This window comes from Leptosomus discolor, chromosome 3 (genome assembly GCF_034619465.1).
Source record: "Leptosomus discolor isolate bLepDis1 chromosome 3, bLepDis1.hap2, whole genome shotgun sequence".
NCBI classification, from domain to species: domain Eukaryota; kingdom Metazoa; phylum Chordata; class Aves; order Leptosomiformes; family Leptosomidae; genus Leptosomus; species Leptosomus discolor.
In genome coordinates, this window is record NC_141393.1 from 39,115,752 (window position 1) to 39,131,657 (window position 15,906).

At 49.2% G+C, this 15,906-nt stretch overlaps 1 protein-coding gene across 7 annotated transcripts in view; it reads right to left on the reverse strand.

The window, feature by feature from the left end:
* Positions 1 to 15,906, reverse strand: part of SLC8A3 (solute carrier family 8 member A3) — a 93,512-nt gene that overhangs the window by 14,614 nt on the left and 62,992 nt on the right. For 3 of the 7 annotated variants that reach the window (XM_086462243.1, XM_086462240.1, XM_086462242.1), the window contains exon 2: positions 7,045 to 7,148. In XM_086462243.1, coding sequence (XP_086318369.1) covers positions 7,045 to 7,148 — 104 coding nt within the window. Of the gene's footprint in view, positions 1 to 3,869; positions 3,879 to 6,992; positions 7,149 to 8,495; positions 8,635 to 15,906 lie in introns of all 7 variants that reach the window. The other 4 variants (XM_086462245.1, XM_086462239.1, XM_086462241.1 and 1 more) reach the window with 4 other exon arrangements.

A 15,906-nucleotide genomic window follows, 5' to 3' on the forward strand; every position in this document is an offset into this window, starting at 1 on the left:
GCATGCAAGCAAGAAAATGATTTCACGGACTAAAGCTTCCTTCCTGCACACGCATCTGCTAATGTGCCCTTAGCCCTGACCTGTAATGTTTCCTGACAGTCCATCTGGGGACGCTGTACCTGTACCAGCCTCGCTGACAGCCCCCATGCTGCTCCCACCCCACGAGCCTCTCTCTGCTCCCGCCAGCCCAGGCTGCATCCCTCCATCCCTCCTCAGGGCACCTCTCCCCCTCCTGCACTCCTGCTCTGCACATCATGCTCCTCTGGGGCCAAGCCAGGCCACCTCATTGCTGTTGGCATCTCAGGTAGTCTCAAAGGCTTGACATGTGTGTTCTTACAGGGAGCTGCTAAAATTAGCTCTGGAGTCAAATCCAAAATAGCAGTCTGAAGTATCCCATACCTAACCCTTGCATGGCATGAATGTGGGCAAACACGTGTGCCCGTGGAGAAGGTAGGTGATGCTGACTCTCTCAGGAGACCCTGCAGGACTGGTTTTTACTAGGCAAAGTCAAAATTGTGTGCACGAACTCTGCTTCCCCTGCCACCCCTGAAACTGGACAATTTAGACCTGAATTCAGCTGCTAAAAAAGCTATTTACTAATAAACTATTTCATCTGCATGTCTTCAGTGTACTTCGGGGTCAAATCCTGCTGTGACATACGTGTTGGTGTGGCTTACAGGTCAGGAATTGAATTCCCTCCTGCTGTAACTCTACTGAAGCCAAAGAAGGTTAAACCAAGAGGAACGAGGCTTGGGATGGAAGCAGACCAGCAACTGGGCAATCCTGTAGTTTACAGCAACCAGATGTCCTAAATGTGTGCCCCAGACTTTTTCTAAACAGTGAAATACCTTTTTCTGCTGTTTACCTTGACAAGAGATCTGACTACACTGTGCATACTTTATTCAGGATTCATTCTTTATTAACATAAATCTTTTCTAATCAATATCCCTAAAGACTCCAGGAAGCCACTGCATAGATAAGAGGATCCTTGTTAAAGGCCTGGGATTGACAAAGAGAGCTGAAATGAGGGAGCGGAGGCTGGACTTTGAAGAGACCCTCGGTCAAAGACACAGCAGGGCAGTCACAGGCAGCCAAAGGCAAGGAGAACACATTTCCTGCACCCCTGGCGCACCCAAAGGAGCTCAGTGACTGTGCAAACTGCCTGCTCAGTTCTCCAAAGAGGTAAGGATCCCCCATCTTCCAAATGTAACTGTCCACAGGCTCTGCCTCCAGGTTTGCTCACTGAGGTGAGCAAACTGTTTCCCTAATGGACTGTGAAGAGCTATAAACATGCTTTTTTTATAGGCTAAACAAGGCCGGGATTTTGCAGCATTAACCTGAATGCTGTTATTATTGAAATCAATAGCAAAGCTTTTGCAGACTCCAAGAGACTCCTCTCCATCAGGAGAATCAGCAGCGTTTGGGTTAATCACACAGCTGCAAGCAAATTATTAAACCTTCGTGGAAGGAGGTAACAGCAATCTCACATTTCTTTGCTGTTCCCATCAGCAGCTGATGGAAGAGGTTGTTTCTTAGCATCTGCCCACACTTCAGAAAACTGCAGCACACGTGCTCACGTATCAATGCAGCTTATCTTATACAGGCATGGACCTTTGTACCAAGTGACATAATTTCATCAATGTTTTGATACAAGATAACTTGCTGGATCAATCCAAGCTAGGAATCCTTTTTCCTTTGCTGTTTAACCCATACTCTGTGACTCCCAGCCACATCCTCCCTCTGGGGCATGAAGCTTTCCTTCCCATCAGGGGTGCTGACGCTTGATTAAAAGGAGACGTGTTATGAGATTTGTCCACACCAATTGACTCAGTGCTGGGAGGGCTGAGAGGACTTCAGATAAAATCTTCCTAAGCCAGGTCATGCCAGCAAGCTGTTTAATAGTGCTCGCCAGCCATCTGTGCTCCCGTTTCCAGTGAGGTCACATCTTGTGGGAGATCTGCTTTCTGAAGCAAAATTTTGCATGGAGGATGTCAGTCCCTTTTTGCAAAGCGTAACCCTCAAGGCTCAGCCTTTGTGCACCAGCCCTGAGGTTGAATCTTCCATCGCCGTGTCACAAGCTAAATTCTCATGAGCAGACTCCCAGTTACCCTCATGAAACATACTTTTCCAAATGATATTCTCATGATTTTCTGCAATCAAGTGAAATTGTGCTCACTTGCCATTTGGGTTCCATCAACACTAAGGTTAACCACAATTTAAGCAGAAGACCGACTTTATCCAGTGAAAGCAAATCAAGTTTTTCTCCTGTAATCCTGGACTGTGGAAAAAGTGTGAAAGCTGATGTGTGAAGAAAGTATTTCTCCAAAATCCTGCTGGGCTGACAGCAGCAAAATCTTCGTTCTGAGTTGTGAGCTGACACGATACCAGAGCTGCCATGAGAGCAAGAGTCAAACCAATGGACAGTACCTTGTCATAAAGGAAAAGACTCATTTCACTGCAGGAACACTTCAAAAAGGTGCTGAAAAAAGGATGGCCAGGAAGGTGGCTCAGGGTGCTGGGAGGTTTCAAAGCCCTGCAGCGCTCAGCAGACAGGGATTCAGTTGACGTGACAGTCCATGTGGAGGAAAGGTGAGACAAGAAGGATTCAGAGTTTAATTTAATAGAAATGGAGAAGACAAAAAACCCCAGGAAACCTGGGAGATTGCCAGGAGGATAGGGAAAAGCAACATTTACCATCTTTCCCAGGCAAAGAATGTGTCTTTCTTTGATTTCTCTTTAGTCGTTCCCTTCGATATAACAAGCTTGCGGCAAGCGCCATCTTTGCCAGTGCTCTTTGCATCTGATATGCCACTACAACGTCAGGAACAGTCTCCATCACAGTCCAGGCTGGCAAGATACCCATCTCAGATCTATTCTCATCTCTTTGAGTTATTGGAGCACATCAACAAAGAGAGATGCTAAAGTAAAACTACTTGATGTGATTTGTTTGGATGATCAGAAAGGCTTTGAAAAACTCCAGCTGCAGAAAGCAACTGGTGAAAAGTAATAAATGAGCTGCAAATCAAAGTTTGGTATTGTAGATGTAGCATTTACATAACAGGAGCAAGTGGTCAGCTCTCCTCATGGCAAGGGTTAACAACTGTGCCCCAAGGCTCAAAGCAGCATGGCACTAGTATACTTGGGGGTGAACCGTGGGGAGCAGCATTTGCAGATGATGCAAAATGTTTCAGTCAAAAGTCTGTGTCGGTGGCTGTCACATGTGCAAGCCCTGAGCAACCTGAAGACAGGAATTAGTTTTTGGACCACCACAGGTACTTTTCTGAGTAGAGATGTTTGTTCCTCCGGTAAGGTGCTAGCAGGTGCAAACAGAAAGACCAATAGGATGCTTTTCCCTGATGAGCTCTTGCCCTCACAGAGACCCTCCTGGAGATACACCCCTCTGCCCCACAGCTCTGATCAGGGCCAAGGAGATGTTCCCTTGACTGGAGGTAACTGCTTTTATCAGCATGTGTATGGGGCAGCACAGCCAGTAATGCAAATCAACCATACTGTAGCGAACCCTGCTCCCATCTGCTATCCTCCTCCACTGTGTGTCGTATCAGAAACCTCTGCCACCACAGCCAGCAGCAGTGTGGGTACCCTCAGGGACAGCACGCTGGATTTCAATGGCATGGGGCTCTGGACCAAGTTCTGCATCCCAAAATAAACCATCCAAACTCTGCCCCAGGCTGGTTTGAGAACACACAGCTCGTCCCTGCCGTCAGCTCTGCCTTCCCTTCAGGGCACCACATTTCATCACTGATTTCATCACTGCTACCTAGCTTGTATCCCTTTGCACAGGGAGGTCCTGGAGTGAGTGCAGGTCCTTGGCACAAAGCTATGATAGTGCAGGCACGACTGCAATGGACTGGCTGTCTCTGCATAACCCGGATTGCATATTACTTCCAAACATGACTGCCAGTCAGCTGAGGCACCCAGTGTGGCCCTGCTCCCAGTGGGGCCAGAAGAGGTGTTTTGAAGACACTACAAAGAGCTGTCTGAGAACATCCAATGCTCCTACAGCTCCCTAGGTGCAGGCTTAGCATGACACAGTTAAGTGAGGAGTAACAACAAAACCAGGACACACTGTCAACAAAACCACATCTTTTGCAGTGCTGGAAACAAACAAGTGGGGAGCCAAAACCCAGAGAGACTCTTCATCAAAAGCAACCTGGCCTGAACCTCCCAGGAGAGGCAGGAGCTGTGCTTTGCCCTCACTGTGTGAGTCGCATGGGGGCCCATTCATCACTGCAACAAAACCAAGTGAAGTCCCAGCTAGGTGGCTGTGGTTTGGGATTTTCCCCGTCTGTGGGTGTGGGGGAAATGGCAGCATCCTCACAACACTGCGGTAGCCCGTTTGCACCTTGCAGCCTGTGGGGCTACATCAGTTGTATGTGTGCTTTGCAATAAATAAACCATCCCAACTCTGCCCCTGCGCTGGTGCAACCACAGCAGGAACATGTGTGTGGGAGTCAGTGTGAGCCTCCCATCCTGATGCCGTACGGCAGGTCACACACTTCCTACGGCTGCCTCCTCTCTGCCAGGAGCTGGCTGCTCACACATGCACCCTGTGAAGCTGCTGGTGACAGCATCTGCTGCTGATCACTCCCGATGCTCTGCATGGGAAAGCCTCGCGTAGCTCCTTATTCTTCATCCCAGGCACAAGGTGTGCTCGTCGGAGATGCCACAGCATGCAGCACTATGGAGCTGGGGATCTTTCCAGATGCCCTGGAATTAGTGTAGCAACTGTGCCACCTTGTGCCAGCAACATTTACAAGTGCATTTTAATCTCCCACCTCTTAGATTTTAAAACCACGGTGCTCTCACTCTGACTTTTCCCTAACAAGGCCAACCAGAGCTCCGCGTCTCCTCCTCGGTGCAGCCCTTTACTTCCTCCAGGTAAAGAAGGTCCATCTAAGCGTGCACCCTCACCCCCAGCGAGGGAAGTGGCTGGCCTGCAGGCTCTGTGCTGCAGGTCATTTAGTCTAGCTCTGACCTCATCTCTGCCTGTTGCACATCAGATAGTCCCACTGACTCCAACTGATGCCAGTGTAAATGAGAGACACACAATACAGCAAACTGGCTTCATAGTCCTAATAATGAGGACATTCTACATGTGAGCCACCTTAGGGGCTATTTGGATCTTTTCAAATAGGTGTTTTTATTCAGCCAGATGCAACGTGGCCTCTATGGGAAAAAGAAATGCAGGACTTCACAAAAAACCAGCCCAACCCTGATGCTGTATCCTGAAGCACACTGGTTTAGAAAAGGATGCAGGGCTCACAGGGAGCAGGCAATTGAGCAGAAACTTCAGTGGGATACTCCAAGCTGCCAAGTGCATAAGCAGGAGAGAACCAGAGGCAAGTGATGTTCTTCCTGTACCTGATGAGATGGAGGTGGGAGCCCTGTGGACGGGAAGGGTCACATGTGGAGAGGAGACCCTGGGGTCATTCTAGGGCTGAAGACTTTGATCTAGGGCTGAACACCTTGCTGACACAGTTTCAAAGGGCTTAATCTCCTTAAACTCGCAAGAAGAAATCTGAGCGTAATATGGGTGTAGCGAGCAGGTACATACACGGCAGCTGTGGCACGCTATACGGTTCTTTCATCTGATGGAGGGAAGTAGGAAAACAACTAGTGGCTACAAGCTGAGGCCAGACAACCTCCACCTAGAAGCTGTGCTCACATCTTCAGTCTGGAGGGCAATTAACTGCTGGGACATAGAACCATGGCATATGGCAGGTTGGTCACTGCTTCCGCTCAAGGGCAGTTGACTTCAGTGAAACCCAAGGGCCTGTACTCTACACACAATGAAACCGACCATCCCTCATGGCCGATGGGCCACAGGAGGCTGGCTAACGACATTAAACTATGAATCCTCTTTGGGTTTACATTTTACAAATCCACAGGTGCTCTAAGACGTCGTGCTAACGCAGGCTGCGTTCTATCCCGAACATCCTGCAGAGCCATGCGTGGGAGCTTGGACTGGCCAGAGGGCAGCTGCTCTGCTGGCGAGATAAGAGACAGGAGATGTTTCAGCAAGGGAAAGCCGTGGGATGCACAGGCAACCACCAGGTGCTCCCATCATCTGCAGCAGCACATGGGAGCAGAAACAAGCCCAAGGGCACACATGTCTCTACTCCATACCAGACACCCAGAAGGTGGACTTGAATTCCCTTTTGTAAAGTGCTTCTGTTTAAAGCTTGGCCTTCCCGGGCCACCCCAAAGCTGGTGAAGCAAATGGCAAGACTTGCTCAGTGAGAAAGATGTCAAGCATGTATAGGACAAGGACAAAGATATATGTAGGCAAGGCACAACTGTAAGTCAGGGTTTATTCCCACTATAATCCTGCTCTGCTGGGAGATCTGGGGTCTCGCTGCTGATGAAGTAGGACCTCATGAGAGCTCCACACCCTCTACACGATAGACTGTGATTGTTCGTGACACATTAAGAGGTTTTTTTCAGATGAAAGACATGGAGAACCACTTTTCAAACAAAAGCAAAACGAGATGCCTCAAACCTTCCTTCTTCTCCCATGGGATATTCGTGACACTTCATAGAGACGCAAGAGCACCAAGGCAATGCCACCGGCAGGCAACAACAGAGGGAAGGATGGGGGGGAGGGGGCGTACAGGAGGAGCTAAAGGGGCAGCCATGCATTACGCCCTTCTCTTGCCTTTCACATTCCCCAAGGTCCTGGCAAAGGGGCAGGAGAGGGGAGAACAGCAAAGGTGTGCTCAGAACAAAAAACAGATCAAGACAAGGAAACCCAATAAAAATAATACAGCCTCCAAGGCTCAAGCAGTGCACAAAAGGAGGATCAGAAGTAAGCTGGGCTCTAAAAGGCACAGATGACACCGAAACAGGGTGAGAGCGAGAATACAGGAGGGCAGAAAGTAATAAAAATCGATCCATCTACAGGAGGAGGAGAAAAGGAGGGAGGGGAAGGAGGAGAAAGAGGGTTGTATTTTCTGGATTTGGGGTTTGGAGACTTGATTCTCTTTTTTTTTTTTTTTTCATTCTTTTTCAGAAAGGATCTCACACCTGATATTCCTCGTTCCATCCATTTCGGTTCACCAAGGGCAATGAAGAAATTCTCCTGCCTTTCGTATTCCTCCTCATCTACTATCTTAACCCTTACGGTCTTCCTGTAGGGACAACAAGAGAGACAACCGTGTACAGCGGGTCAGCTGGCTGGAGGCGAGGCGGCAGCAGCAGCAGCAGCGGTGGTAGCGTGGGCTCCAGGCACGCAGACCCTTCCCTGCCGGGGCGGTGCGCGTCAGCCTGCCTGTTGGACATGTGGCATCTGTCACAGCTGCTCCTTGGGGAGCGGGAGGGTGTTAGGGGGAGAGGGAGCTGGCAAGGGGGCGAGGAGGGAGGGAAAGAAGGACCTTGCTGATGGTTAGTGGAAGGTGACTTCTGCAGTGCATTTTGTTCAGTGTCACATGGTAATGGAAAGAGTATCGGCTGCCTGGAAATCACCAGGGACCACCCTGGGGTACCCACTACATTTTAGCTGGAAGATAATTGCTTCTTAATTATATTGCTTCTTAATTAATAAATCTGCAGGGACTCTAGGCCTGGAGCCTGAGGAGAAGAGAGAGCGATGGACACTCACAGACACGTCCCCCAGTGGGGTGAGGTGGCTCTCTGCCAGTAGGCTACAGCTCTGTCAGCTGCAAAGGAGGCTGATAGTTCTAATTTCCATTTTCAAAATGGCACATCTTATTGCTTTTTCTCCTCAATAGTGTCTGCCTTATCCCCTTGATCTGTTTCCCAAGCAAGGATGCAGCTTTCCCCAGGAGCGGACAGCTTTGCTGGGACCTCTTGGACAACAGAATGGGACTAAAACACCTCTGAGGCTCAAATGTAAATAGCCTGGGTGCCCCATCTCCCTGCTGCCAGGTTGCTCGGCTCCCTCCAGCATCCCAGCAATGCACACAGCTGCTCTGAGCCCTCGGACAAACAAAAGCAGGGTGTCAGCTCCTCCCTGCCCTCATCTCTCACTCCCAGAGCTGCTCCACCGCAAGCAGACTGGGGGCTGCACAGCCTTTGCCAAGTCCTTCTCAGAAGTTATAAGAGCTGCTTCTCTGCCAGACCTCAATTCCTGTCTTTTTCTAACATGGGTCTGACCAGGACACCCTGTAGGACCGGGGCTGGGCAATGACCTCCTGAGATGCTGGATGTGTTTCTAGCCAGCATCTTCCCGCTGACACTACAAAATTTGCTTAGACCCTCCAGCTGGGATGGCAGAAGGTCCCTCTCAAGCCACCACAGAAATACGGACAAGCGGGACCGCTCTCCATCCTTCTCTCTCTGCACCCCTCACCCCTTGGCCTCTCCCCAGCCCCAGCATCACTCCCCATGCCACCCCATGGGTACCATGTGACACAGTGTGTGCGCACAGCAGTGTTTAGGGCAGAGCAGTTGGAGTGAGACAGAGAGACATCAGAGGAAGAGGAGGGAGGAGATGGAAGAGAAGAGGAAAGAAGAACGTTAATGTTAGTCTGCAGGGCCAGTACTACACCTTTCTGTAAACTCATATCCACCATGCGGGGGCTCATCAGCTCAATGAAGAATTTCTTGTTTTTTTCATACTCCTCATCATCAATTACCTTGATGTGAACTGTTTTGCTGTGAATGGAAAAACAATAAGGGTCATAAAGGGGAGAAGGGAACAGAGAAGCAAAAGTGAAGGAAGGAGTTGAATGGGTATATTAGAGAGTCAAAGTTTTCTCACCCACTGAACAAGCTCAACATGGCCCTTGAGAAAGGATAAAGCTCCGCTCCTGCTAGTGACACTGGCCAATTTTCTGTTTAACCCAAAGGCACGATGGCAGGCCGTTTAAATGTGCAAAGTTAGACAAAAAGACCTCTGATCCCCCAGCAAACCAGTGAGGGGGCTCAGGAGCCACCAGCACGGTGGCTCATAGCTCAGCATGCGGGCAATGAGGTCTGATGGCCAGCAGACAAGCAGGCTTCCCTCACCTGCTACCCACCACGCACACACACACACATGTACAAAAGCAGCCACAGAAGCACACCTACCCGCCACAGGCAGCGTGCTGCTGCCTCTCCACTGGCAACACCCGTGGGGAAACAACAACCCGCATGGGCCGTGGGAAAACCCTGCGACCTGCAGCTCTGAGATACTTCACGTCAGAGGGAGCCCTAGGTGATGCACTCCCCTCACTTTCCTGGTGGCTGCAAGGCTTCATGCAGTCTCATCCCTCCCTCATGACAGAACGGATTGGTGCTTTTACTCTGGGCTGATCTCACACCCTCTAAATGTAACTGCACGTGCACTGATGAGCACATATAATTACACGTTCATATAAATGGAACTGCTCTAAATGGGCACGTGCTTGCCACCTCAGGGCTCCTGGACTTTAATCAGCCCCAACCCCAAGCTGAAACTCCATTTTTTTAAACAAAAGGTCAGTTCCATGTAAAAAACATAACCAACTGAGAGCCACCAGGCCAGCTGCCCCTCCTGCCAGTGAATGACCCCCTGCTTCCCACAGCTCTGTACCCACACATGGTCCTGCAGCTACAACTTCCCCTTGCTCCCTGCCCATCCTCAATGTTCAGATCAGCCCCTGGTGCATTTTGTGCACAGTGAGTCCTGGCTGGGGATGGAAAGAAGGAGAAAAGCAGGACTGGCAATCGCAGAGTCTGGAAAAATAGCCCCAAGCTTCAAATCCCTATGTGCCTCAGCCAGTAGCCCTTGGCATTAAATATACCCAGGATTTTTGATCCCACAGTGCTTCAGAGAATGAGCAGCTCAGCCCATGCTGCGATCCCCAGCCTGGGGACGCTGCCACTGCCAGCAGCCCCCTAAAACTCACCATTTCATAACGGAGGATAGGAGAGTTGATTAATTGTCATCACTGCAGCTTGCATTCATGCTGTTATCATTAATGACCACAAAATTATCCAGTCATCCTACAATTTGACCCTCAAGTCATAACTGCTCCTGCACTCTGACTGTGGAAATCCCATTCCCTGTGCTGGCTCTTGTTTTGGTCTTGGTCCCAAATCCTTTAAATGTCTTTCAAATGATGGCATACAGGACAGGGGGAAGAGTTTGGACAATCTCTGCTATATCCATCAGTGCAGGAATATGCAAGAAAAATCACCTCTAGTTCTTCTTTCTAAGCTAAATCAGCTTTGTTTTTGCCAGTGCTTACTCTACCCATACCCTGTGCTAATGCCAGCAAGCCTCCTTTCCCTTCTCTAGACTCTTTAAATCTCTGCTAATCCAGCCTGAATGATGCAGGATTCTAAATGACATGTCTCTGATGTAAATGTTGGTGCTTTGCTAAGACTTCGTCATGATGATTTTGTTGCATTTTCATTGGAGTGGTTGACTGAATTTGGCTTTTGAACCAGGTGTTGCCTGGGCCCCTGATACTTTGCAAAGCTTGTTCAATTTGCTGAGTTAAACCTACAGCTGATTCTTAGCTCTGATCTCTTCCTTGCTCATATACTACAAAACAGAAGGTGGGATTTTCAAAAGCAGACAGTGCTTCCTGAACATGGGTTGCTTTTTAAAATCCCATTCATAATTACCATTTGCTTATGGTTTTCCCACTCTGGGAGCTCCAAATGACTCAGTATTGCTTGTCTGCAAAAATTTGGAAAAAAACCCACAGAGCCTGTTTCCCTGGGGCCAGCTTAGGTAGCATGACAAAGCTATTCTAAGGCTTCATGCAATGAATATCATGCATACACATCATTTGAGTTTGTTTTCATATAGTAACTTCCTTTTCTCTCTTTCTCACTGTCTTTCTTTCTTCCTTTCTTTTTTTTTCTTTTTTTTTTTTTTTTGATCAGTTGGCTTTCCCACCTCCAAGAGCGGTGTGTGTGTGTACCAGAGCAGAGGAGAAATGCTCATTTAATGAGGACACATGCCCAGCAGATGATCTACCCGTTCATGTGCTGTGTGTACGGAAAACCTGAGGCGAGCACCTCATCTGTGCGATGAATACTCAAAGCAGTGGACTGAAGGAATAACGACTCACTGCATGCACATTTTGTTAAGTACAGAGAGCTCTATATGGCCTACTAAGTAGTCCCACAGTGGTGAGATTTCCTTACAGTAGTCTTTTTTTAATGTAAAAAAAAAAAAAAAGTCAAGAAAGAGAAATAAAATGTGGTGAGGATCCATAGAGAGCCACGAGTTAAAATGCTAGCTTTGCAAAAGCAATGCCCCTTGGGTCGGGAAACTGAGAGCACACCTTCTGGACTCCCAGACAAGCTCAGCTCTGCTGCAAACTGGACTGTTATCACACACTCAAGCCTGAAGTGGCTTTTCAAAAAATGTTGTCTGAATTTGGTGATCAATCCAGTAAATTCCTGGTTTCCTCCTTTGCTATGAGCCATAGGGAGAAAAGGCCTTTTACCTGGCTCTGAAACAACAGGTGAGGGGCAGAACTTCCACAGACCAAAGCTGTAGGTGCCCTGCATGGACACAGGCAGGGCCCTGGACCCCTCACCTAATCTGACTGCATCCCAAAAGACAAGGAGGTGCCCAATCTCTCCAGCTTTGCTGAGAGGTGGTGAGTGCTCAGCAGGTTCACTGCACCATGAAAGCTTTGGGGACCCAGCACAGGAGCCCAGAGGCATGGGCTGTGTGGCAAGGGGACCTGCAGTGGGGTGGTGTAGGATGGAGGGCTCCAGCCAAACCGCAGCAACCACCTGCTCTTGCTCCAAAGCCAGCCTGCTGCCAGACCTCCCCATGCAAGGACAAAAGAAGCACGGCAGAGGTTTGCAGGGACTGTGCAGTGACACGGGGAGGTGGGTGAGGGCTCACAGACCCAGTGCCACGTAACGAGGAGCAGTTAAACTTTCCTGGGGTTTTGCAGCAAAGGGAAGAGCAGCATCCCTGCTCCTAGGTCGCTCTGCAGCCTGCCAGGATGGGGGCGCAGGGCTGGGCTTGCTCCCTTGAGGGGAAGTGCCCTTCTCTCAGCTGGATGGCTGCTCTGGTGACTGTCACCACGAAAAGGTCAGCGCTGACAGAGGGCAGCTGCAGTGGCCCATCAAGCCACCCTTCCTAGCCCGCCATGGCTGGTGGGGGCTGCCCTTTCGCAGGCTCTGCAGCTTCCCCAGCCACTGCGAGTATCTCGCTCCTCTCCAGGGCTATGAAAGCAACCGTAAATACAGCTGCGTCCTGAGCTGTCATAAATCATCTGGAGGCCAAAACAAAGATTGCTCCAGCGCAATCTCATCTCTCACCTGCAGCCACACTGAGAGCTACCTCCTCGGAAGGCATGGAGAGCAGAGGAGATGGATGGGCAGAAGGGCTGGAGCATAACACCACCCCAGGAAGACATCACGTTAATGCGAGAGATGTGACAGGAGGACACCGAGAGGCAGAGAGCATGCGGGAGCAGAAGGCTTGCGAACATTTTGCTGCAAGGACATCCTGACAGCTTCTTGAAATCAATGAAGGCAGAGGCAGGCACGAGAGGGGCTGGCAGCGCAGCAGCCCCGAGGAGCATGCTCACCACAATGCGAAGCGAGGGATCTGAACCCCACCTTGCTCAGCTGAGCAGCTTTCATTCCTCAGCCTCTGGTCTCTCCACATGGGGAAAGGAGGATGCTTTCCAGCTCTCCCCTTTCTCTCTGACAGCTTGATCATGACCAAGACGTACATACCTCAGACAGCTCAAAAGTGGAGAACAACAGAGGTCATCCAAAAGCCTCTCCTGGCAGCGAAGAGCCACTCCGCAAACCACAAAGCCCCAGTACCAGGACTAAGCCATGACATAGTCCAATCTCAACCCCTGCATGGGTACATTAGTGGGAAAAGGTCTTTAATTCAGGCCTCAGTGGTGTTTTCAGCAGACTGAGCAATGCTTTTGATTTGGGCTGTGACACTGCAGGGCGAGCCGAGAGCCAGTGTTTTCGGAGAACATCTGGCCGTACAGGATAGCTGCTTGCTTGCTCCTTTTTCTCTGGGGTCATTGCAAGCTGCCACCAACAGCCCTCAGATGATGGTGGTCCGGGCTCTCCTTTCAACATGCACTTAGAAATAGTCACCGGGTTTAAAAGTTAGCGATGGAAAAGCTCCTCTGGGGAGCAACATTAAGTATGAGATTTCCCTGAGTAAGCAACAGAAGATGAAATGAATAGACATCGATCTTCTCCTAAAGAACTTTGTGCACATGAAGTTGCTAAATTCCCCATCTGGGAAGTACAGAGGATAATCTATAAAATTATTTTATTTGACAACATGTCCACTTCCAACACATACGGCAACAACTGGATGGTTATTTGATTAATGTGCTAGAAAATATTGAGTGTCTCTCTGTGTGGGTACTCTCATTTGCAGGAATTATTGCTGAGGAGGTTAAGAGGATGTGTCTGTGTGACTTTGGAATGTGAAATAAGGCTCAGCTCTAAAAACAGCGTAAGTCAGGAGATGTCACATAGTGTATACCATTGAAACAGGCAGGGCTGTGCAAGGGCAGGATTTACAGTCCCTGGTGGGATGCTGTTAGCCAGGATGGAAAGCAGCCAGGATGGAAAGCAGCCAGGACAGCAAGGTAAACATCCCTGGGACAGTGAGAAGTACCAGGAGATCTTCAGTAACTCATTAATGTGAATCATTGGCGCATATACCTTGGGTCAAGCCACAGCATTCTTGACACATCCTGATACGTCCAAATCCTCATCTGATTTGCTGTGGGTGCAGGTCCCTGCAAGCGTGAAGGTCAAAGCACGTGGTGCCAGTCTGACTCTTCACCAGAGCGCTGCACTGGGCTGGGGTTTCAATATGGAACTACAGACAGGACCTGTTCACTCTGCCATATGATCTCATCAAGAAGTCCTACTGCGGGAACGCTGACTAGGTAAGATGTCAACATTTGAGGCAAATCAGAGGGGATTAAATAAGGCTGTGCGCAGTCGGGAGCTGTCTTTACCCAGCTCACTGGGAGGAAGATATTTAAGAGAGCACCATGACAGTGCAGTCTGGCCAGGTGGAGAAGCCAGCAAAAGAAGCCCTGATATGATGCACATGGTCACATGGAGTTGTGTATCAAAAGACCCACAGTGGGACAATCTGAGCTGTCTTAAACAAAAGGATTATTGTGTCACATAGCACAGACAAAGATGGAGGTGTTTGAGGGGCACAACCATTAGTCCCAAAGCTGCTTCACTAAACTCACCAAGGAGATGCTAAGTGATCTTAATTTCAACAGGAATTTCTGGTAATTTAGGAACCTACCCAGAGTATAACCAAGACAGACAGGTTGTACATCGGGATTAAGCTCATGCCCACGAAAGAAGTTTTTTTTTTTGCCTCCCACAGGGATTACGGAGCAGAGGAACAGGTTTTGAAGCATCCAGCTGCAGCCACTGGCGATGGTCACAGTTTGCTCTAGCAGCCAGGTCAGAATTGAAGGTGCCTCTAAGGTCAGAGCAGGTGCTGGTACCAAGTACCTAAGCAGATGTCAACAGGGTAGATGAACTGTCAGGACAGCATTTCAGGCAAATCATTGATGTGCAAGTTGCTGATGTACAAGTTACAGAAGAACTGGTGCTAGTACAGAAGCTGGAGATTAGCCATTGTGGGCCAACTTCCAGGAACTGGCTGTAGCATTTATGAGGACCCTGGAAGAGCAGCTGTGGAAGAGACATCCCACTTTGTGTAGCAAGCACATGGGGAACAGCCTGAACATCTTTACTACTAGACCAGTCAGCTGTAAAGTATGATAGAGAGAACCCCCACACAGAAACTGGATTTTTTTCTCTTTTGTCAAACTGGCCTATGGGATAACTAGATGATAACTAGTTATCATCTTATCATTAAAATAGGGTTCTCTGCATTGCTAATCACTAATCACTATATGACCTATGTATTTCTCCAGGCAAGCCTGAAGCCATCCAAGCAAATCACTTGATACTTCTGTGTTTCAGTTGCTATATCCATGCAGAGGCTGAGAACCTTAATTCTCACAGGGATTTGATAGGGGACAGCCCCCACTTGCTTTGAACTTCTAATATGGAAGATGTTACAGTGATGCAGCCATAAGGAGGGTGAAGGAAGAAAGCAGAGAGAGCTTCAAGTAGTGGCGGAAGCATCACTTACTCACACGAGTATCAATTTATTCTGCTTCATCTGATTCGGTTCCCATTTGAAAGGAACTATGGGCTTCTCTAGGGCACCTCCTCTTCCTTGCTAAAATTCCTTTACATCCTTAGGGAACAAAAAGACCTCAGAAAATAGGGCTGGAAGAAACTGTTAGCACCCATCTATCACCCTGCCTCTGGGCAGAGCCAGTCCCACCAAGCTGTTCCTGACAGGTAGGTGTTTGCCCAACTGGTTTTTAAAAGCATCACGGTAGAGATGGTTTTCTGGACAATCTTTCCCCGTATTTCATCTCTTTACCCCTAGAAAGTCCTTTGTAATGTCCACCCAGACTGACAAGGCATAACTTACTTGGGAGGGGATGGGGAAGAAGCCTTTGGCTCATGTAGCAAGGAGGGCTTCCTATGCCCCTGCTGTCCCTCCCCACACATGCAGGGGCTGGGACCTGCCCAGGTGACCCAGAGTCCTTCTGCAAGCCCCTCTTCCTGCCATGCGTGCAGCACACAGGGGACCTCTGCCCTGTTCCTGTGACAGCCAGGACCAGAAACATCCATCTCTGCTACAGCAGGTCACAGGGAGGGGGTAAAAGGTCTGCTGAGGAAGACACCATGTAAGAAGAGGCTGCACCCTGAGGTGGAGACAAGGACCCCAGTCCAAAACTTGTGTGCCCCTCCATGCCCATCTTGCCAGGGCTCTGCTTGGGACCACCAGGACCTCAGGGGCTCTGCCTAGCTGGCTGTTGGCAGTGCAGTTTGTTCATGTCACACCAGGTCTTCTAAGGGATAAAAGAGGAAATATTGACACAGAAA